The sequence below is a fragment of the Biomphalaria glabrata genome, chromosome 10, assembly GCF_947242115.1.
Source record: "Biomphalaria glabrata chromosome 10, xgBioGlab47.1, whole genome shotgun sequence".
In the NCBI taxonomy this organism is placed as follows: domain Eukaryota; kingdom Metazoa; phylum Mollusca; class Gastropoda; family Planorbidae; genus Biomphalaria; species Biomphalaria glabrata.
The window spans coordinates 9,407,909-9,425,250 of record NC_074720.1 but is presented as its reverse complement, the minus strand read 5'-3'; the positions used below and the strand labels follow the sequence as shown (position 1 = coordinate 9,425,250).

General features: G+C 35.7%; 1 protein-coding gene across 1 annotated transcript in view; it reads left to right on the top strand.

Moving 5' to 3' along the window:
• Positions 1 to 277: 277 nt before the first annotated feature.
• Positions 278 to 17,342, top strand: part of LOC106054337 (ephrin-B2-like) — a 452,268-nt gene continuing 435,203 nt past the window's right edge. The window contains exons 1-2 of the mRNA XM_056042980.1: positions 278 to 659; positions 7,204 to 7,805. Coding sequence (XP_055898955.1) covers positions 7,657 to 7,805 — 149 coding nt within the window. The 5' untranslated portion in view covers positions 278 to 659; positions 7,204 to 7,656. The remainder of the gene's footprint in view (positions 660 to 7,203; positions 7,806 to 17,342) is intronic.

Genomic DNA, 17,342 nt, shown 5'->3' with positions numbered 1-17,342 from the left:
CTTGATCCATGCCACATTACCGAAGCATCGAGACGGAGCGACAGCAAATCGTATGTAGCAGCTACCCCCCTTTATCCAGCTACTTTTTTTTTGTCTTGTTCTCTCCCTTGTCATCGCACGAGTTATGCTTCTTGAGTCGCAAGCAGCGATACCACGAGTCTAGCGAAGCGGTGGACGCGGCGGTGTAAGCTTCTGTTCTATTCGAAGTGGGAGCCAGCAATGAATGAAAACCTCACCTTTCCCCCCACCACCACCACCACCGTTTTGTGTGTGTTGGGAGTGACTTGCCCCTGTGCGTTTGATTTTTTTTTTCTCTTTGAGTTGTTTTGTTTATTATTTTCAATTTGTGTCATTTTCAACTTTGTTTCGTCACCGATCCATTGAAAATCTACCAGCGGAGGGTTTATCAATTCAATTGTTTCTTGAAGTGTTTTGCAGTTGGCAGTACTGGATTTTTTTTTCAATTTCTTTCTAATCACTCGCCGGGCTAGTTGTCGAGTGTTGACATTATTTCATCAGTATACATGTGTTTATTTGTGTGTTGTCGTGTCAAACAAGAACTGTGTAGATAAGTGTATCCGAGGATATTATGACTGGATTACAATTCTAGCTAACGAACTATTCCAGTGCCTTTTAAATTCCTGTTTCATTTTCTTCAGGTGATTCACGTGTGGAGTGTTTATTACGGCTTACGCTGTGTTTATTAATATTACTTTAAATTAATTCTAAGTCTAAATCTTTCTACAATCTAGAACTCGATTCTAGAACTAGATCTATAAACAATAGATCTATATCTATTTATCAATACCACGGTAGATCTAGATCTAGACATCTAGACTCTGATATTAAATTTTAAAAAAAGGTGAATTAATTAGATCTTAGCTTACAGGTTAGAATGTGACTAGATTTCAGATCTAGCTTATATATATTTAAAATAGAGCAATACATTTTATGAATAAATATTATTTTTTTTGTACTAGGCTTTGCGAGAAACTATGATTATTTCTTTAGCTAAAGTAGTCCGCCGATCAGTCTTAGGGGTGTGTTTATCCTACGCAGTGAAACGATGTTTTTGTGTGTATGTATGATATGTGTGTGTGTGTGATTATTGTTCATAAAATCGCACATCTAGAGTTTAATTAAATGTTTTGAATTTTTTACTAAGACACTTTTCACTAAGACATTTTTAACTAAGACGTCTTTAACTAAGACATTGTTAACTAATTTTAAACTAAGACATTCTTAACTATGACATTTTAACAAAATCATTTTTAACTAAGGCTTTGGAAATAACTGCTACACAGTGACATCTTCTGTCGACCTGCCCATCCTCATCACACGCTCAACAGTAGGAACCAAAACATTTGGCCAGTAAGGACTACCTTTAAAATAAAAAGAAATCTTCATACACTATATGTACTTTATGCACTGCCCCGTAATCTAAATTAATAGTACGTTATAAAAGTAATTAAATTAAAACTAAAGTATGAAAAGAAGTGTTGCGAATAAACTGTGTATATTAGATAACTAATTACAGTAATTCTTTAAAAATTTGGCTCTGACAAATTAGTTTGAAAAGAAGCTACTTATGAGAAATACAAATTTAGAAAATAGAACACAGTCTGTTAGTTGTTAAGTGAGTTACTTTTGGAAGACGATATTATCTGTGTCACACGTTTACTTCATAATTTTCATTTTATATATATATATTAAACTTAAGCTTGTTTTAATTAATATAACCTAGGTGAGGTGTTTGCATATTTTAAAATATCTAATTTTAGAAGAACCTACCAATGTCACCATTAATGCAATTTTAAAAATTAGATGCATTCGATTAAATTCTCAATTTAAATAACAAATTTTTTAGATGCGAAAAAATAACAAATCAAAAGTTTCTTTGCAACTATATAAACATTTTTATGTTTGTCTTAATTAATTTACCTATATGCTTGAAATGAAGTAATTTATGAAAGTGAAAATTTTATTGTAAGTTTTTATAAAGGTTCGACCCTTACAGTTTTCATTTACATCATTGTTTTTATATATTGTTTTTCTTTCTTTTTCGTACTAGTTATTTATATATTTATTATTACTATTATTATTGTGGGTTTTGGGTTCTAGAAAGTTTTATAAATAATGAATTTAATACTTGAGACTAGAAAGCCCCCATAGGATCCGAAAATTACTCTACTTTGCGGATAAGCAGAGAAATGTGAGATTCGAACCATCTACCTTCTTTTTTTCATCCTTCACTAAGTGTTAAGGTCATGTTAAACTTGTGTATACAGATAATCATTAGAAGTAATTTCTTTAACTTTTTTTTTTCTATTATAAAATAAATACTTGATATTCTTGTTGAGTCTATTCTATTGCTACCTTGGATTTTATTTTCGGTGCTTTAGTATAGTTATCGTGGGTTCAAACCTCGCTGGGTGCAAATACAGTATTATTAAATCTCTTTAATATAGCGCGTCTATTATGCTATGTTATTCTCGGTGCGCTACGGTCCAATCACTTTTGTGGTCACATGTGAGAGGTGGGATTCGTACTCTATCCCCTGTTGTTAGATAGCCGAGCGGCCTTTACCTCCCAGCCACACACCCCACATCTATAAAGGTCATTAGCTTTACCTTTAAAAACTTGTGAGCTAACGAGCCCTAAAGAGTTCTGCCCTCGGTGTAACTGTCTCGTGTTTTAATAGGGTGTTACATGCCGTCGACTGCGCAACAGACATTCAAGAGAGAGGTGACATGACGGCCAAGTCGTTATTGTCTGGCAGTTATACTCTCCCCTGCAAGCGTGAATTCTCGCCCCTGAAAGCCCAGTTCACGGGGGTCCGACATATTATCTAATCACTGCTGTACTTTCTAAACTCATCAGATTCGTTTTAAAACAAATCTTTTATGTCGTATTTAGACTTCGAAAGATACCCAAACTTATTTGAGGTATGATTATGGAGCCTCTTGAGCCCTTGACAAGTCTAGATGTTATAGATGAGTGTTATTATGTAACAATTTACCACCACAAAGAAGATTGACGACACCGGTCACAACAACAAATTGAACACAAAACCTCCAGTGTTCCATTGGCCATGAAATCGTTGAACCTTATGTGGCGCATTGTTGCAAATTTCACATGAAATGTTAAAGAGAAACTGGGGTAGTATGAACGTGTATCTTGTATGCTATTGTACAAATGTTTGCTCCAATAATTTATTTATTGTTTGTAATGCACTATTATAAAATTTTTTTGATTTTTTTGACTTACTTGTCAAGAAATTTAAAACGTACAAAAAGACACAAATGCCCCCCCCCCCCTCTTTTTTCTACACACATTTATTTTGGGACTGTTAACGATTACTTAAGAATTGTTTGAAATATATATTTGACTCTTACCAAAGTATTCTATATCAACAACAATTAGGGCAGTATTTAGGCAAGTAGAGGCCCCTACACTTTAATAAAAATCCATTTAAGAATGACACGTTTTAGAGGAAAGAAATATAGATCTAGCACTTGTACATTTATTCTGATTTTCCTTCCCTTTTTAAAAAAATATTTAATATGCATATTTTAGTTAAGTTTATTAGTTTTTCGAGGGTAAAATGGATTGAAGCATTACCGTAGATCCAAATCTGCATTCATTAGTTATTAAGAGCCAAATAGTCGCTCTTACTAATGTTAGGCGGGTGTAAAGGAGGAATTGTCTTAAAAAAAGAACAACTTTTGTATGTAACTTGCTTAAAAACTTACTTTAAACATAAAAGAGGAAATAAAAAATAATTACTATAATTATATTTTGTTTCTTCAATAAAGGCGAATTAGGCCAATTATCTCTGACATTAGAAACATTAAATAGTAGAGATTGTTTTAGCTCACAGACATAGTGGACAAGCACAGCAGACGAGATCCGAGCCAAATGTTTGGATATTAATGTACTCTACACATTTGTATGGAGGCGCGGTGGCTTAGTGGTAAAGATCTTGGGTTCATAACCGGTGGTTCCGGGTTCGAATATCGATGAGGATTGGATTTTGGAATTCTGGATCTTTAGGAGGCCTCTGAATTCAACCAGCTCTAATGTTTTCTGACATTAATTTGGGGAATAGTAAAGGCAGTTGATCGATGCACTGGCCACATAGCATCATCGTTATTCGTGCGCAACAGAAACAGATGACATTTACATCATCTGCAACGTCTGAAAGGGGGGACGTAAGTCTTTTACTACACATTTTGAAGGCACAGTTTATTTTTGTTTAAAAAATAATGAATTTATTCTTACACATCTACATATTTTAACAAACCACAAAGATTTTCAATAGATTAAAAAAAAAAAGATTACATCTAGAATATATTTTTACAGGGATTCTGTGTGTGTATAGCATTACCATTAACACGTTTGTGTTGTATATGGAATCTTTGTGGACGGTGTTCCAACTTATCTGTTGTCTTCCTTTCAATATCAGCGTTATATAAAAATATCAATAATTTATTTTTTGTTTTAAAGATTTTAAAAGTGGGGTGGTGGCCAATGGTTAGGAAGTAAAGGGGGGGGGGGTTAGTGGTAGACGTTTGTTTGGAAGTGGGAGGCAGTGGGGTGAATAGATATAGTCTGCGTACACATTTAAACACATTGAATTCAAGCCAATAACTGTAATTTAGTTTCGTATAAAATGGATGTGAGGTCTGTATCAGACTGGTGCTTTTCCACACACCCTGTTGTTTGTGTGCTATGTGTGTGTGTCTGTGTGCGTGGCTGCATGTGTGTGAGAGTATAATGAGCGGGTTTTGTTTGCCCCGGGATCGTGACTCGCTTGTAAGTATAGTTTCACTCCTCGCACACACGCGCGCACACACATACACACCATATGTGTTTGTCTCACAAGCTATCCGTGTGATCTACCCCCCCCCTCTCCTTCCACGACAGTCTGTGACCAACATTGCAACCAAGCGTATGTTTGTTTGTTTCGAGAACATGATAAGTCTAGGTGGTCAATGGATACCTCCTGCATCCTTGACTCTACAAAGAATTGTGCTCAGACCTTCGTAGCATTCACTTCTCTCATCTCTCTAGAAATTATAAATTCTTCTGGAAACTTCTTCTGTTAAAACATCGGCTGTTAAGAATAATAAATACTTTCATTTCAATTCATTTTTTATTTGAAGCCGAATTAAGAATGCGCATTATAAACCAAGAAACTAAGCAAAATATAAAAAATCCCTTTTTGAAAAAACAACAACACAAAGCTTATCTAAGGGGAAGAACTCCGCACTTAAAAACTATGTCTCTTAAAAATGTGGATGTTTTTCAATATAAAACGAAATAATTAATAACTAACGATAATTTTTTAATTTTATTTATTCATGTTTTGCTAGGCACAATAAATATTTGTTTAAAGTGTCAACTTTTGAGAATAGGTGTGGGAGAAGGTACATATACAATTTTTCAAGGGGACAAAACCCGGCATGTTTAACCATATACATAAATACTAAAGGATTTATTTCCCTTTTTGTTATCAAATACATTGGTCAAATGTATTGGAGAAGATACATGTACAATTTTTTCAAGGGGACAAAACCCGGAATGTTTAACCATATACATGAATACTAAAGGATTTATTTCCCTTTTTGGTATCAAATACATCGATCAAAAATCAGTAAATAATTGACTAATTATTTTATTACTTCATGCGTTGTCTACTTCAATGTATACCTGTGCAAAGTTTCAACTGATTGGGTGTTGGAGAAATAACGTGTAGAAATTTTTTACCAGATAGACAGAGTGAGTTGAATTAAACTTTGTAATGATTTCTTCTGGAAACTAAAAACATCGGTTGATATGAATAATTTATACATTAATTTCAATTCAATTTAAAGCCGAATTAAGAATGTTCATTACGATAAAGAAAGACTCGCATTCGTAGAGGTTCAGATTGATTAATTTAAAGATCGACTTTAGAACCGTTTTTGTTTTAGAGACGTCTGGAAACTGTCTTTACATCAATGTAACTCATATCTTAAGGACGCGTTGTAAACGCTTCGGGCTACGGTCACGACGGCCTGGAGTTCAAACTGTGTTGCCATTCTTTGCAGTCCTGTCCTGAAATAATACTACTGAGTACTCAGTGGAGGAACGACCAACAATTCTATCTATCTATCTATCTATCTATCTATCTATCTATCTATCTATCTATCTATCTATCTATCTATCTATCTATCTATCTATCTATCTATCTGTCTGTCTATCTGTCTGTCTGTCTGTCTGTCTGTCTGTCTGTCTGTCCGTCCGTCCGTCCGTCCGTCCGTCCGTCCGTCCGCCCACCCGCCCGTTCGCCCGCCCGTACGTACGTCTATCTATCTATCTGTCCTCTCTCTTTCTCTCCTTTCGTTATTAGTTTATTTAAAGCACAGACTAACATAAACGTTTCTAAATAAAATAAACGCTGTTTGTGAGATTGTTGGGCAGTAAACACTGTGAATGTGAAATCCAAATGAGTTCAGGATATTTAATTTATAATCACACTTTTTGATGTAAATGTTTTGTGGGACAATAATATATTGTTTATTCCCCTCGCCCCCCCCCCCCAAACAGTACTCAATCTGCAGTTTAAATGCTGTTGCTACTGGGACATTAGCTCTTAGTGTTTTAAAAGAAATCAGCTAGACAATTACGCCTGTAGCTAAAGACTTGAGTCTAACTTGACTTTTTGTGCTAGGTATTGATTAAAAATTAAGATTCTTCTCTCCCCTAGAGTTACCTGTGTCAAGGAATTGATTAACTCCCCCTCCTGTCTATTTAGTGTCTTCAGTCGCCATTTAAACACTTCATTATTGGAGTTTTAAATCATTGTTGCATTACGAGATGGAGATGTAGTCGTAGTTTATAGTTTATAGCATTTCGTAATGAAATGAAATTTCGCTTCGAGACCAAAGAAATATAAATGCGAAGAAAGTTGATGGAATAAAATAAAAACAAGTTCAAGGTTCTACGTTTCATTATGTTTTTTAATCAACAAGTCTCTGCCAGTGTGTCTCTGTCAGTGTGTCTCTGCCAGTATGTCTCTGCCAGTGTATCTCTGCCAGTGTGTCTCTGCTAGTGTGTCTCTGTCAGAGTGTCTATGCCAGTGTGTCTATGCTAGTGTGTATTCTGCATGTATTAATTTCACATTGAGTTCAAATATTATTTTTTTTTTAATCGAATTAGATCACTGAAAAAGTTACTGTCACAATTTGAAAGAATTCCTGAATTTTGAGACCTTTCTAAAAGAAATAATTTCAACCTTATATTTTAAGAACTGAAACAAAAACAAAAAAACTTTTACTCTTTCTGCAGACTGTGCCCTAACCATTGCGTCTGAAACCTCAAATCAACGAATCCTATTGTGCATTTACTTTATGTTTTTTCTTACACTCCGTAACGTTTTGAATTTCAGCCATTTTGACTTGTAATTTATAAACACTAGAAATAAAGCCTTAAAGTGAGCTCTCCGTGTTAATGTTATACGAAATTTGATTTGATTGTGAACAAAACCTGTATTTGTTTGGAATTCTATTGTGTTCTAATAAATCTCGGAAATTTCTTTGATTTGGATTACCTTTGAGGATTAAAGAATTACCGAGCACCTGATTGTGTGAAGGAAACAGAAAAGAAAAAAAAATGTCTTTTTGTGTCTTGTTTCCGATTCGTTCTTCAAGTCAACGGTCAGTGTCCGGCGCGATGTTTGTGTGTTTAGCGGTGTTATTCTTACGATTGGATTTATCTTCAGCCAAGAGGATCGAAGTCTATTGGAATATGAGCAGCGACATGTGAGTACCTGATTTACTCATCTACTTCTGACCCTCGCTAACATTCCTCATGGACCTGCTACATCTTTTAAAGTTTGAACTCGTTAAGACGTCACAAAAACAAACAAACGCCAACTAGACATTGTATCATGTTCCCATGATGGTAGAGTCTCGTTAGTGTTACTGTCTACTTGTTATAAAGTAGATACTATAGCTTGGGAACAAAGAAACGATACTTCTACGAAAAGTGTAGTATTCTTGAAGAATTGTGGCGGCTTAACGAGTTAGGCTTGAACTTTCTCGTACATTCCCATGTCTTTAACACAAACACATTCACACGCAAATACACACACACATACACACGCACACGCACACATACACACACATGCAAAACACAAACACGTAGCGACATTTAGGTATCTTTAGTTAAGTCTTTAGTACACGTTAGCCAAATACTTTGAACTTGCGATTACTTTTTACCATTTTATTTTACAGCCAGTGAAATCATTTTTTTTTTCTGCCATCTGCTTGACACTATGTGACATTCTCTTATTTTAATGGCATCTTTTAATTATGTTATTGTCTGTCAATGTTCCATAATGGAGCTTTGCATATTCTACTCACTATTCTAACCACCACTCTATCCACCACCATCTATATTTTAGTTCGAACTGATATGTTCATACACAGGTATATAAATAAATAAATATATCTGAAACTCTACAGTGATAGATGTTCTCTTCTCGTTACGTTTTCCCCACCGCCCCATCTCTCTATCTTTAGTGTAGATGACATACATCGAAAGATGACTTCTCCCTAGAGTTACCAGCCCTTCATATATTATTTAGTAATTAATTAACTGAATATCCTTGGATGTTTACTTGTTAACTAAGGGAGTGTATTCACTGGAGATTTCTCGATCAAATATGTACATTTTTTTTTGAAGGTCCGGAGAGCTGGGGTTTTAAGGCATGTTTTAAGTTTTTTAACATGTAAGATGGTCAGTTTTTTTTTTAAAGAAATTATTAACACAAGAATGTGATGCGGATTTTTTAAAATGACAGATGTCAATCATTTACAGATTTGTGGAAAACACGCGAACCTTAAGAACGCTAACATCACTGTTTAAAAGTAATCCGCTTCCTAATTTCATATCTATATTCCCAAAGAAGTATCACATCATTCAAACACAGAAGAGCCCAATTAATTTATCAGCTTCTATGAGGGCAACGCTTACAAGAAACCTTAAGAGAATTAGAACATAAATTTATAAGGGCCTGTTTTCGGAATAGAAGGCGAATATGCCTCTAATGCAGTTATGCTGAGTACATTTAGGCGAATTCCACTGTATTGACTTAAATGGTTTAAGAAATTTAATTGTTAATGCAGATTTCCAGAAATATTTTGAAGTACTATATTAGTTCTTTTTTCCTTAAACATTATCTTTCTATTCGGCTTTAAATTTGATAATAAACCAACATTATTCTCAATATTCTTGATGTCTGAAACAATTGCCACCATCCTGTATGAGGTCATACTTTAAGTCTTCCACTATACCCTGTAGCTGTGGTTATATCTTGAATAAATTTTATAAAGCCATTATTATAGATCTAGTATAAAGTTTTAGTTTTACATCCTTGATATAGCTTTAGTTATAGATCCGATGGCTTGCCAATAGGAATCATAATAAAGGTTCTTTGAAGGAACTTCTGGCTATGTATAAGTATATATAATGTGAAGTCTTAATTTTATTGTTACATCAACGATGGCCAGAGGACTCCACTCTTTCATTTAAGCACCCTATATTTAATGTAAATACTAGAATAGCATCAACTTATTACGAATGTATTCTTTTTATCTTGGAGAGTTCGGATTTAAAATAAAAAATACGGATACATTTTTTATGGAGTCAATTTTAGTAAGCCCATGTGAGTCATTTTGACATAGTCCAAACAGTTTTCGGTTACAATTTTTAAACACTGCATAAACGACTACACATTATAAAAATATCTTTAGTGGCTAAATTTTCGTTTTGTCCCGTCTATCCATATAAATAGTTATATTATATTCCTCGTAAAAAAAACCCAACAAGAATTTAATTCTGCTCTAAACTACGGAACAAATAATGGCAAAGAAATCAACCTATAAAATATTGACGATGAATTATTTCTAGACATTAAGTGCGTTTTTTTTTTCTTTTTCTCTTGGTCCTTATCGATCAGGGATTCTCAACCTGTTGTCTTCTTACATCTCTGGATTACTGTGCGGATCGATATTGGTACTCCACCAATGAAATTTTAGTAATCGCAGACAACAAATTTTGAGCAGTGAGATTGGCTTTATTTGTGTGTGTGTGTGTGTGTGTGTCATTGTGTGTGTGACTGTGTGTGTGTGTGACAGTGTATGTGTGTGTGTATGTCTAAGGAAGAGAGGATTCTGGGATACAAAAGCTCTTCTCTAAAGGAAATTCCCAACGGTTGAGAATCCTCGTTACAGAAGAATTTTTTTTCGATATTTAAATATGTAATACAGAAAAGACTTAGGCGAATTTATTTGTCGGTTTGCGTTAAGAAGATAATTACATAAAAACACATTAATTAAATTTTTCTTCTTCTCTATGAAAATGACTTGTAGTAGTTAACAAAGGGAATAATTCTAACAAAAATATTGTAATTGAACAAAGAAAATAAAAAGCGTTATTTACAGAGAATGGCGCCATTGGAATACTTTAACAAGCTTTTAAATCCAACGGATTTAAACAAAGTGCGTGTTTGTGTAATGTTTGTGAGGTTGTGTGAAAGCTTGTGTGTGTTCTATCTATGTGCTGGCATGTGTGTGTATGTATCTATTGTCTTTGTACCCGTGTATTTGCATGAGCTACTTAAATATGCATATTGTCAAGCATGTTTTTTTTCTTGGTTTTGGAGTTATGACTATAAGCACGTTTAATTGGACATTTAATAATTGATCACCAGACAATGTACGTCTTTGACTTGGGAAAAGGCCCCCTTCTCCCCCCCCTGGTCTGTATGCTTCCCGTCCTAACCATACATATTATCTTATTATTCTATTATATTATCTGACTTTCTTTTCTCTCCCCGTACGACAGAACGTTAGATTCATAATTGCGTTATGAATGGTATGAATGAGCTAAAAGAACTCAAATGCTTCCCGTGGAAATCAAATTTCTGTGTGTTGATTTCTTGATTCGGTTTTCGCATTGTCTCTAATTTATGAGGTTATAAATATTTAGAGTCGGCATAGAATGGATCATCTTTGGGACTCTTCTGTTGGAAATTTAAAAACAAAAAAAATGAAAGAAATAAAGCTACGGGTATCGTTGAGGCCAGGCAAATGTTCATGTCATTTTGTATGTGTTTTGTTTCGTGCATAAAAGAGGATCATTGTTTGATGAATTTTAAATTACTCTAATGTAGTTTTGCGGCTTTTGTCGGAAGCAAGTTTTTTTTTTTAAATGCTTGCTTCTCTATGCTCCCGCGCATGCGCGCACGAACGTTTGTTTCGGTCGTGTATGTGTGTGTATGTGTGTGCCTGTGAGTATGTCTGTGTCGGTGTGTGTTGTGAATACGTCATACCAGCTATTTGTGGTATTGAAGAATCGGATTGCATGAAGGGAAGAGTGAAAAAGGCGCCATTCGCTCAGATGGCCCGCTGTTCAGTATTCCATGTTGAATTAATTAAAACTTAATCATCTCTTCTGGCGCGCACATGCCTTGTTATAGAACCTTGACCCTTCTTTAAAAAAAAATAAAAAAAAATCAGGGAATCTAAAATTGTTAGGATATAGAATACATCGAGTCTCGTTTGGAAACTTTGGGGATCCTGCTCTTCAAAAGTTTAGGATTGAACATCGCGATTGGCAAATATCACTGTCTTCTTCTGTCTTCTTCACTGTCTTCCTTAATGTCTTCCTCTTTCTTCCTCACTGTCTTCCTCATTGTCTTCCACTGTCTTCCTCTTTCTTCCTCACTGTCTTCCTCTTTCTTCCTCACTGTCTTCCTCTTTCTTCCTCACTGTCTTCCTCTTTCTTCCTCACTGTCTTCCTCACTGTCTTCTTCACTGTCTTCATGTGAATTTCTTACTGTTATTATCTGTCCCAGAGCCTCATGAAATAATACGAACGTGTTCCAAATGTTACTGTCAAGCTATGCTAATGGAGAGTTTCACAATAAACGAAACAATGTCAAGGACGCTGAATTGACCTTCAAAATTGCCCGCTAAATGAAACTTAGAAACGGAAGAGCTTCAAAGATTGCACTTGGCAGTACTAACAACAACAAAAAATTCCACGATTTTCATATAACTTTTTAAAAAATTGTTAATCCACATTTCTGTAAGTTTCTACACCGGATACACCTAAAAGTTTTCTGATTAAAGTTTTCCCGCCATGTATGAAAATCTACGATACAAAATAAAAATGATTCTTGATTTGCTTTTTTTAAAAAAAACAACAACAACATGTATGCATTATAAACTATTTTTTATTCATAATGATATCTACCTACTTATAGTTTTATTTCATTAAACTTTCCACTAAGATTATGCAAGTTCTTTGCTTTTAAATGTCGAAAATGATACGTTGTAATTCTCAGCGTAATAATTTATTAGAGCAGAGGACAAGTTTGGACAGTTTAGGAACAATGTTAACGTGAATTGATATGTAAACCGGGAACAAGTGGTTTTTTTCTTGTGTGTTGCTGTCAATGTAATCTCTTCTACTCAATAAAAATAAATAAATGTCGTGAGACCATGAAACTTGAATGTCTTTTGTATTTGTCCATGTACACTTTTGTATTTACTGGGGAAAAAAAACGAATAGCATAGCTAAAACTAAATTCAATTGTACGAGAGTGGATTACAATATATTTTCACTGACCAGCCTTAGGGAAACAAATTAGAGTCAGCCGGGGCATACCTTTGTCAATAGAATATAAAATAAAAATGACTTTCTGATAATACTTAGCGTAGGCACTGTTACGTCTAAACTAAGGCTATCGTAAAACTCTGGTTAAGACTATAGAACTGCGTGCCTTGAAAAAGTCCAAAACAGTTAGGGCTCATTTCACAGTCTTAGTTTGAAAAGACCAAGCCCCGATTCGTCCGATAAGTCCAAAAACTTTTCAGTGGTTGAACTTTCCAGTTAAAGCCAGTGTACTTCGAAAAGTATTTCTCTTAGCGGACTGGAGCTCCTACACCAGAATTATTTCCAGTCTGTTTGCTTTTTTACAATATATATTTTCAGTACAGTTCTCGTTTGAGAACCTCTAAATGAGACTTCCAATACATTAGGAACCTCATCATATTGCGAAAGAATGTCCTCTAAGATGGAGAGATAGATGTCCACAGAAGTTTGAGATGGACTGATGATGAGAGATAGAACAGGCTCCTAGTAAAATTAGCCACGTAAACGTGTTTGTTTAAGACTGCCCGTGCAGTAAGAACGTGTTGACCATCAACAGGATGCGTGCACGTGAGCGGCCAATCCTGTTGGAAGCGGCTATACCCGTGTGTCGCTGTCATCATCATGTTTCAGCATAGGATGGCTTCCTTGGTCGAGCGGTATGCGCGCTGGACTGTCGTTCGGACTTGTCGATGGTCCCGGGTTCATACCCTGTCCGCTGCCACTCCCCTTTCAGGCCTTGCGATCTATGGGACAGATGATGTTCAGGTCACTTGTTTCCATGGCTTACGGATTAGCGAGGAAGTCGTGTCGCCCAGCTGCCTTTACTTTTCCAAACTAATGTCAGGTACTTTAGAAATTACAAAAAGAATCTTCGCAAGAATTTGAATCCGTTCGGTCGTCAAGCGTTTATCACTTGGTAAATAGATATATAAAGAGAGAGAGAAGAAAGAGCGATTGAAGAGAGGAGATAGGTAAAGCGGAGGAGAGAGAAAGGAGGCGATAGAGAGAGGGGAAAGAGAAAAGACAGAGACATAATTACCTTTTCCCTTTGATGCTTGTGCTGCGGTGATAGTTTTAACGGAGGCTTTTTTTTAAAATAGATGTCACGATGTCATATATGGTTCGTTAATTGTGACATTTAAATGACATGAAGCACATGACATTGTCTGTCATTTGCTATTGAAATTTTTAAGCCTACCATTATCTGCTGTTTTCGGTCCAGCCATTTGGGGTTCATTATTCAAAGAGGATTTGCTTCGCATGCTTAAAGCATAGTCAATGTACTATACGCTTTGTATTACAATCTAATCTCTCCTTGTCTAGGTTTATCTCGTTGTATAGGTTTATCTTCTTGGCTAGAAGATAAACTAAGGCTAGTTTATCTTCATAGATAATTTCACATCTTGTTTTGTTTCATTTTCTCACGTTTTTCTTTACGTTCCATTACATCGCCTACACATTTATCCATTTCGCTTGATCTTTGTTTTTTCGCTCTTTCTGTATTTGATTCTTAAAGCATTTAAACTGGATCTGAAAAAAAGCAAAATGTAAACAAAGAGAAGATTACTCTGATTAACTTAAGTTTGAAAATTCCCTATAACATTGTGTCCCTTTCTCTCCTGTCGTTTCTAAATTAAGCAATTCCTTATGTGTACACACAATATTAAAGGTGATTAAAAACAAGAAAAAAAAAAAAAGACGAGCACTGCCAATTATCATCAGAGAAACTTAATCCAATGAAACTTCTCTCCCCTTCTTGTTTCCTCTCATCAGTCTTTACACTGGTCGATTTTTTTCCCCCGAGTGTCCAGACGGAGAACGAGGCAAGCGCGAGGCTCGGAGGCGCGCGAAAAAAAAAAGGCGGGAAACGAGGATGAAAGCTACTCACTCATGAAATAATGATATGTTCCTGCTCTCCCTTATCCCCCATCCTAATTTTTAATTGTTCAGTTTCTGTTCACGAAATCATCTTTTTTTTTCCCTTTTTTTTTTCTTCTATCTTCATTGCGCCATTTTCTGTATGTAGTCTACGTCTGCTAGGCTAATTAACGACACCTGTCTTAATGTGTCTGTCACTTCTGACGTCGGCGACAATCAGTCTCTGGTTCTCACCTGTAGTCAAACGAACATTAAGTTGTCTTTGGCTTAATCCAATAAGCTTTCACATTTCGACTTCCGCTCTCTAAGAATTAAGTCGTATCCAAGTTTAAGATAAACTTGGTCTGAAAGGAAATAAATCAAAATGGCTTCCAATTGATAATTTAAATTTCAATTTAAAAAAAAAAATAAAAAAAAAACAAAAAAAAAAAACAGGCTTCAACTGTCTGCATTAGGTGTCCAAATCAAAATATTGCTATTAAAATGCTACAGTTGGCAGTAAAGGCATAGCTGTGTGGAACCAGTATATTAATACAAGTGTGTCGGGGATGGGGGCGGTGTTAAAAAAAAATCTGAGTGACTATGAAGCAGCAATGTGCAATGTGATGTCATGATGACTATCAACTACTCATTTACTCACGGTGAAGTAGTCAGGAGAGACACGGTCGACCGTCGCTGTATCAGCTTACAACCCTGTGTCAAATAGCTACATTGTACCAACTTACAACGCTGTATCAACTTACAAAATTTGTATCAACTTAAAACACTATCAACTTACAACACTGTATCACCTCACAACCTTGTATCAACTTACAACACTGTATCACCTCACAACCTTGTATCAACTTACAACGCTGTATCAGCTTACTACCTTGTAACAATTTAAGACCCCCGTCTCAACTTACCACACTGTATCAACTCACAACCTTGTATCAACTTATAAAATTGTATCCGCTTACAACAATTTATCAACTTACAGCACTGTATCAACTTACAACCTTATATCAAGTTACATATAACCTTAAGCAGCTTTATGCGTTGCGCGTTGAACCCATATGGAAACTCATCCCCTGAATTTTAGCGCTAACTCCCCGACTGTAGTTCATATCCTTTCATATCAAATTGCTCAACAAATTATGTGCGCTCTCTTGATCCTTTAGTCCCCCTGTACTCAATTACTCACACATTAGTCTGTGATCACACCAGGGAAGAGCCGAGGTCAGAATGTTACAAAGGTCATGACTCACACGTGAACACAAAGTCACATAGTCATCTTCACATTATACTCACCTTCACAACGACTTTCGGCCTTGAGTTTATCAAACGTTTTTATTTTATTTTTTTTTTTTTTTTAAATTTTATTTAAAATATATCAGAAATAATGTATATTGATCATGCAGCGATACTAGAGTGTTGACCAAATACACCGAACTAGTAGTAATGGGGTGCGAGACGCAAAAAAGTTAAGCCAAACTTTTAAAAAACTTGTTTTTTTTTAAAATGCTGTTCGAATACTTAAAAAATATATAAAATTACTAAAAATATAATTTAAAAAAAAAATATTGTTTTTATGTAAAACACAAAAAAAACTTTTTTTTAAATTTAAATCTCTGTTGAACGTAAACTTCTAAATAAATCTCACATGGAGAATGATAATGATGATTTCTAAACAAATGAATATCTTCCAATGGTTATGCCTGCGCTGGATGTGGCAAAATATGTAGGCCGCAGCTGGGGTCGCGTAGCCACGGGAAAGTACTGCAATCCTTATTTCCGTTAGGACTCGATGAGATGTCTTATTAGTTGAAATGAACACGGCACTATTTGAAATTACCAATGTGATGGCCGTTCATGATGTGGTCTTGTGTAATTTAATCATATGTACATTCTTAACGTAGGGGGCGCGGTGGCTGAGCTGTAAGGCGCTTGGCTTCCGAACCAGGGTCCGGGGTTCAAATCCTGGTGAAGACTGGGTTTTTTATTTCGAGATCTTCCGGCGCCTCTGATGGGTGCCTGACGTTAGTTGGGGAGAAGTAAGGGCGGTTGGTCGTTGTGATGGCTACATGACACTTCGTTAACCGTAGGCCACAGAAACAGATGACCTTTACATCATCTGCCTTATAGACAGTGATGTTGTATGTGTGTGCATGCTTAACCTAAATAATTTATAAATATACATTTCAAAAAATGTTTTCCTCATTTTTACATATTCAGTCAATCCGTCGTTCAATAAACACTCTGAAGCAACAACGAAACATGACTTGTGTCCCTTGAGTATATTTTAAAATCAATGTCGGAGGTAATCCTTACAAGACCAACAGCTGGACCGAGTCGTCATGTGGAGCGTGTTGCCTCAACCCTGAAATACGCTCCCACGTTCATCCCGCTTTTTCTAATGGCCTACTTAGCTGTAAATTTTATCGCTAATTATAGACGTGCTGATCAAATGTATTCAAATTAGGTGAAATAGTTTGTGAATATAGAGTTATAAGCGTACACTTGTTGCATTCTAATTATTCTACGTTCACTATTTAATTTTTTGATATTTGTTATATCTTATTCTCGGCTTCATCTATAGCAGCGGTTCTCAACCTTTTATGCTCGGCGACCCTTTCTACAATCCCCCACTCTGCCGCGACCTCCCCCCCCATACACACATACAGCAATAGAAGAATAGACAATAACAGTCCATATTTTCGACGGTCTTAGGCGACCCCTGGCAAGTCGTCAATCGACCTCCAAGGGGGTCGCGACCC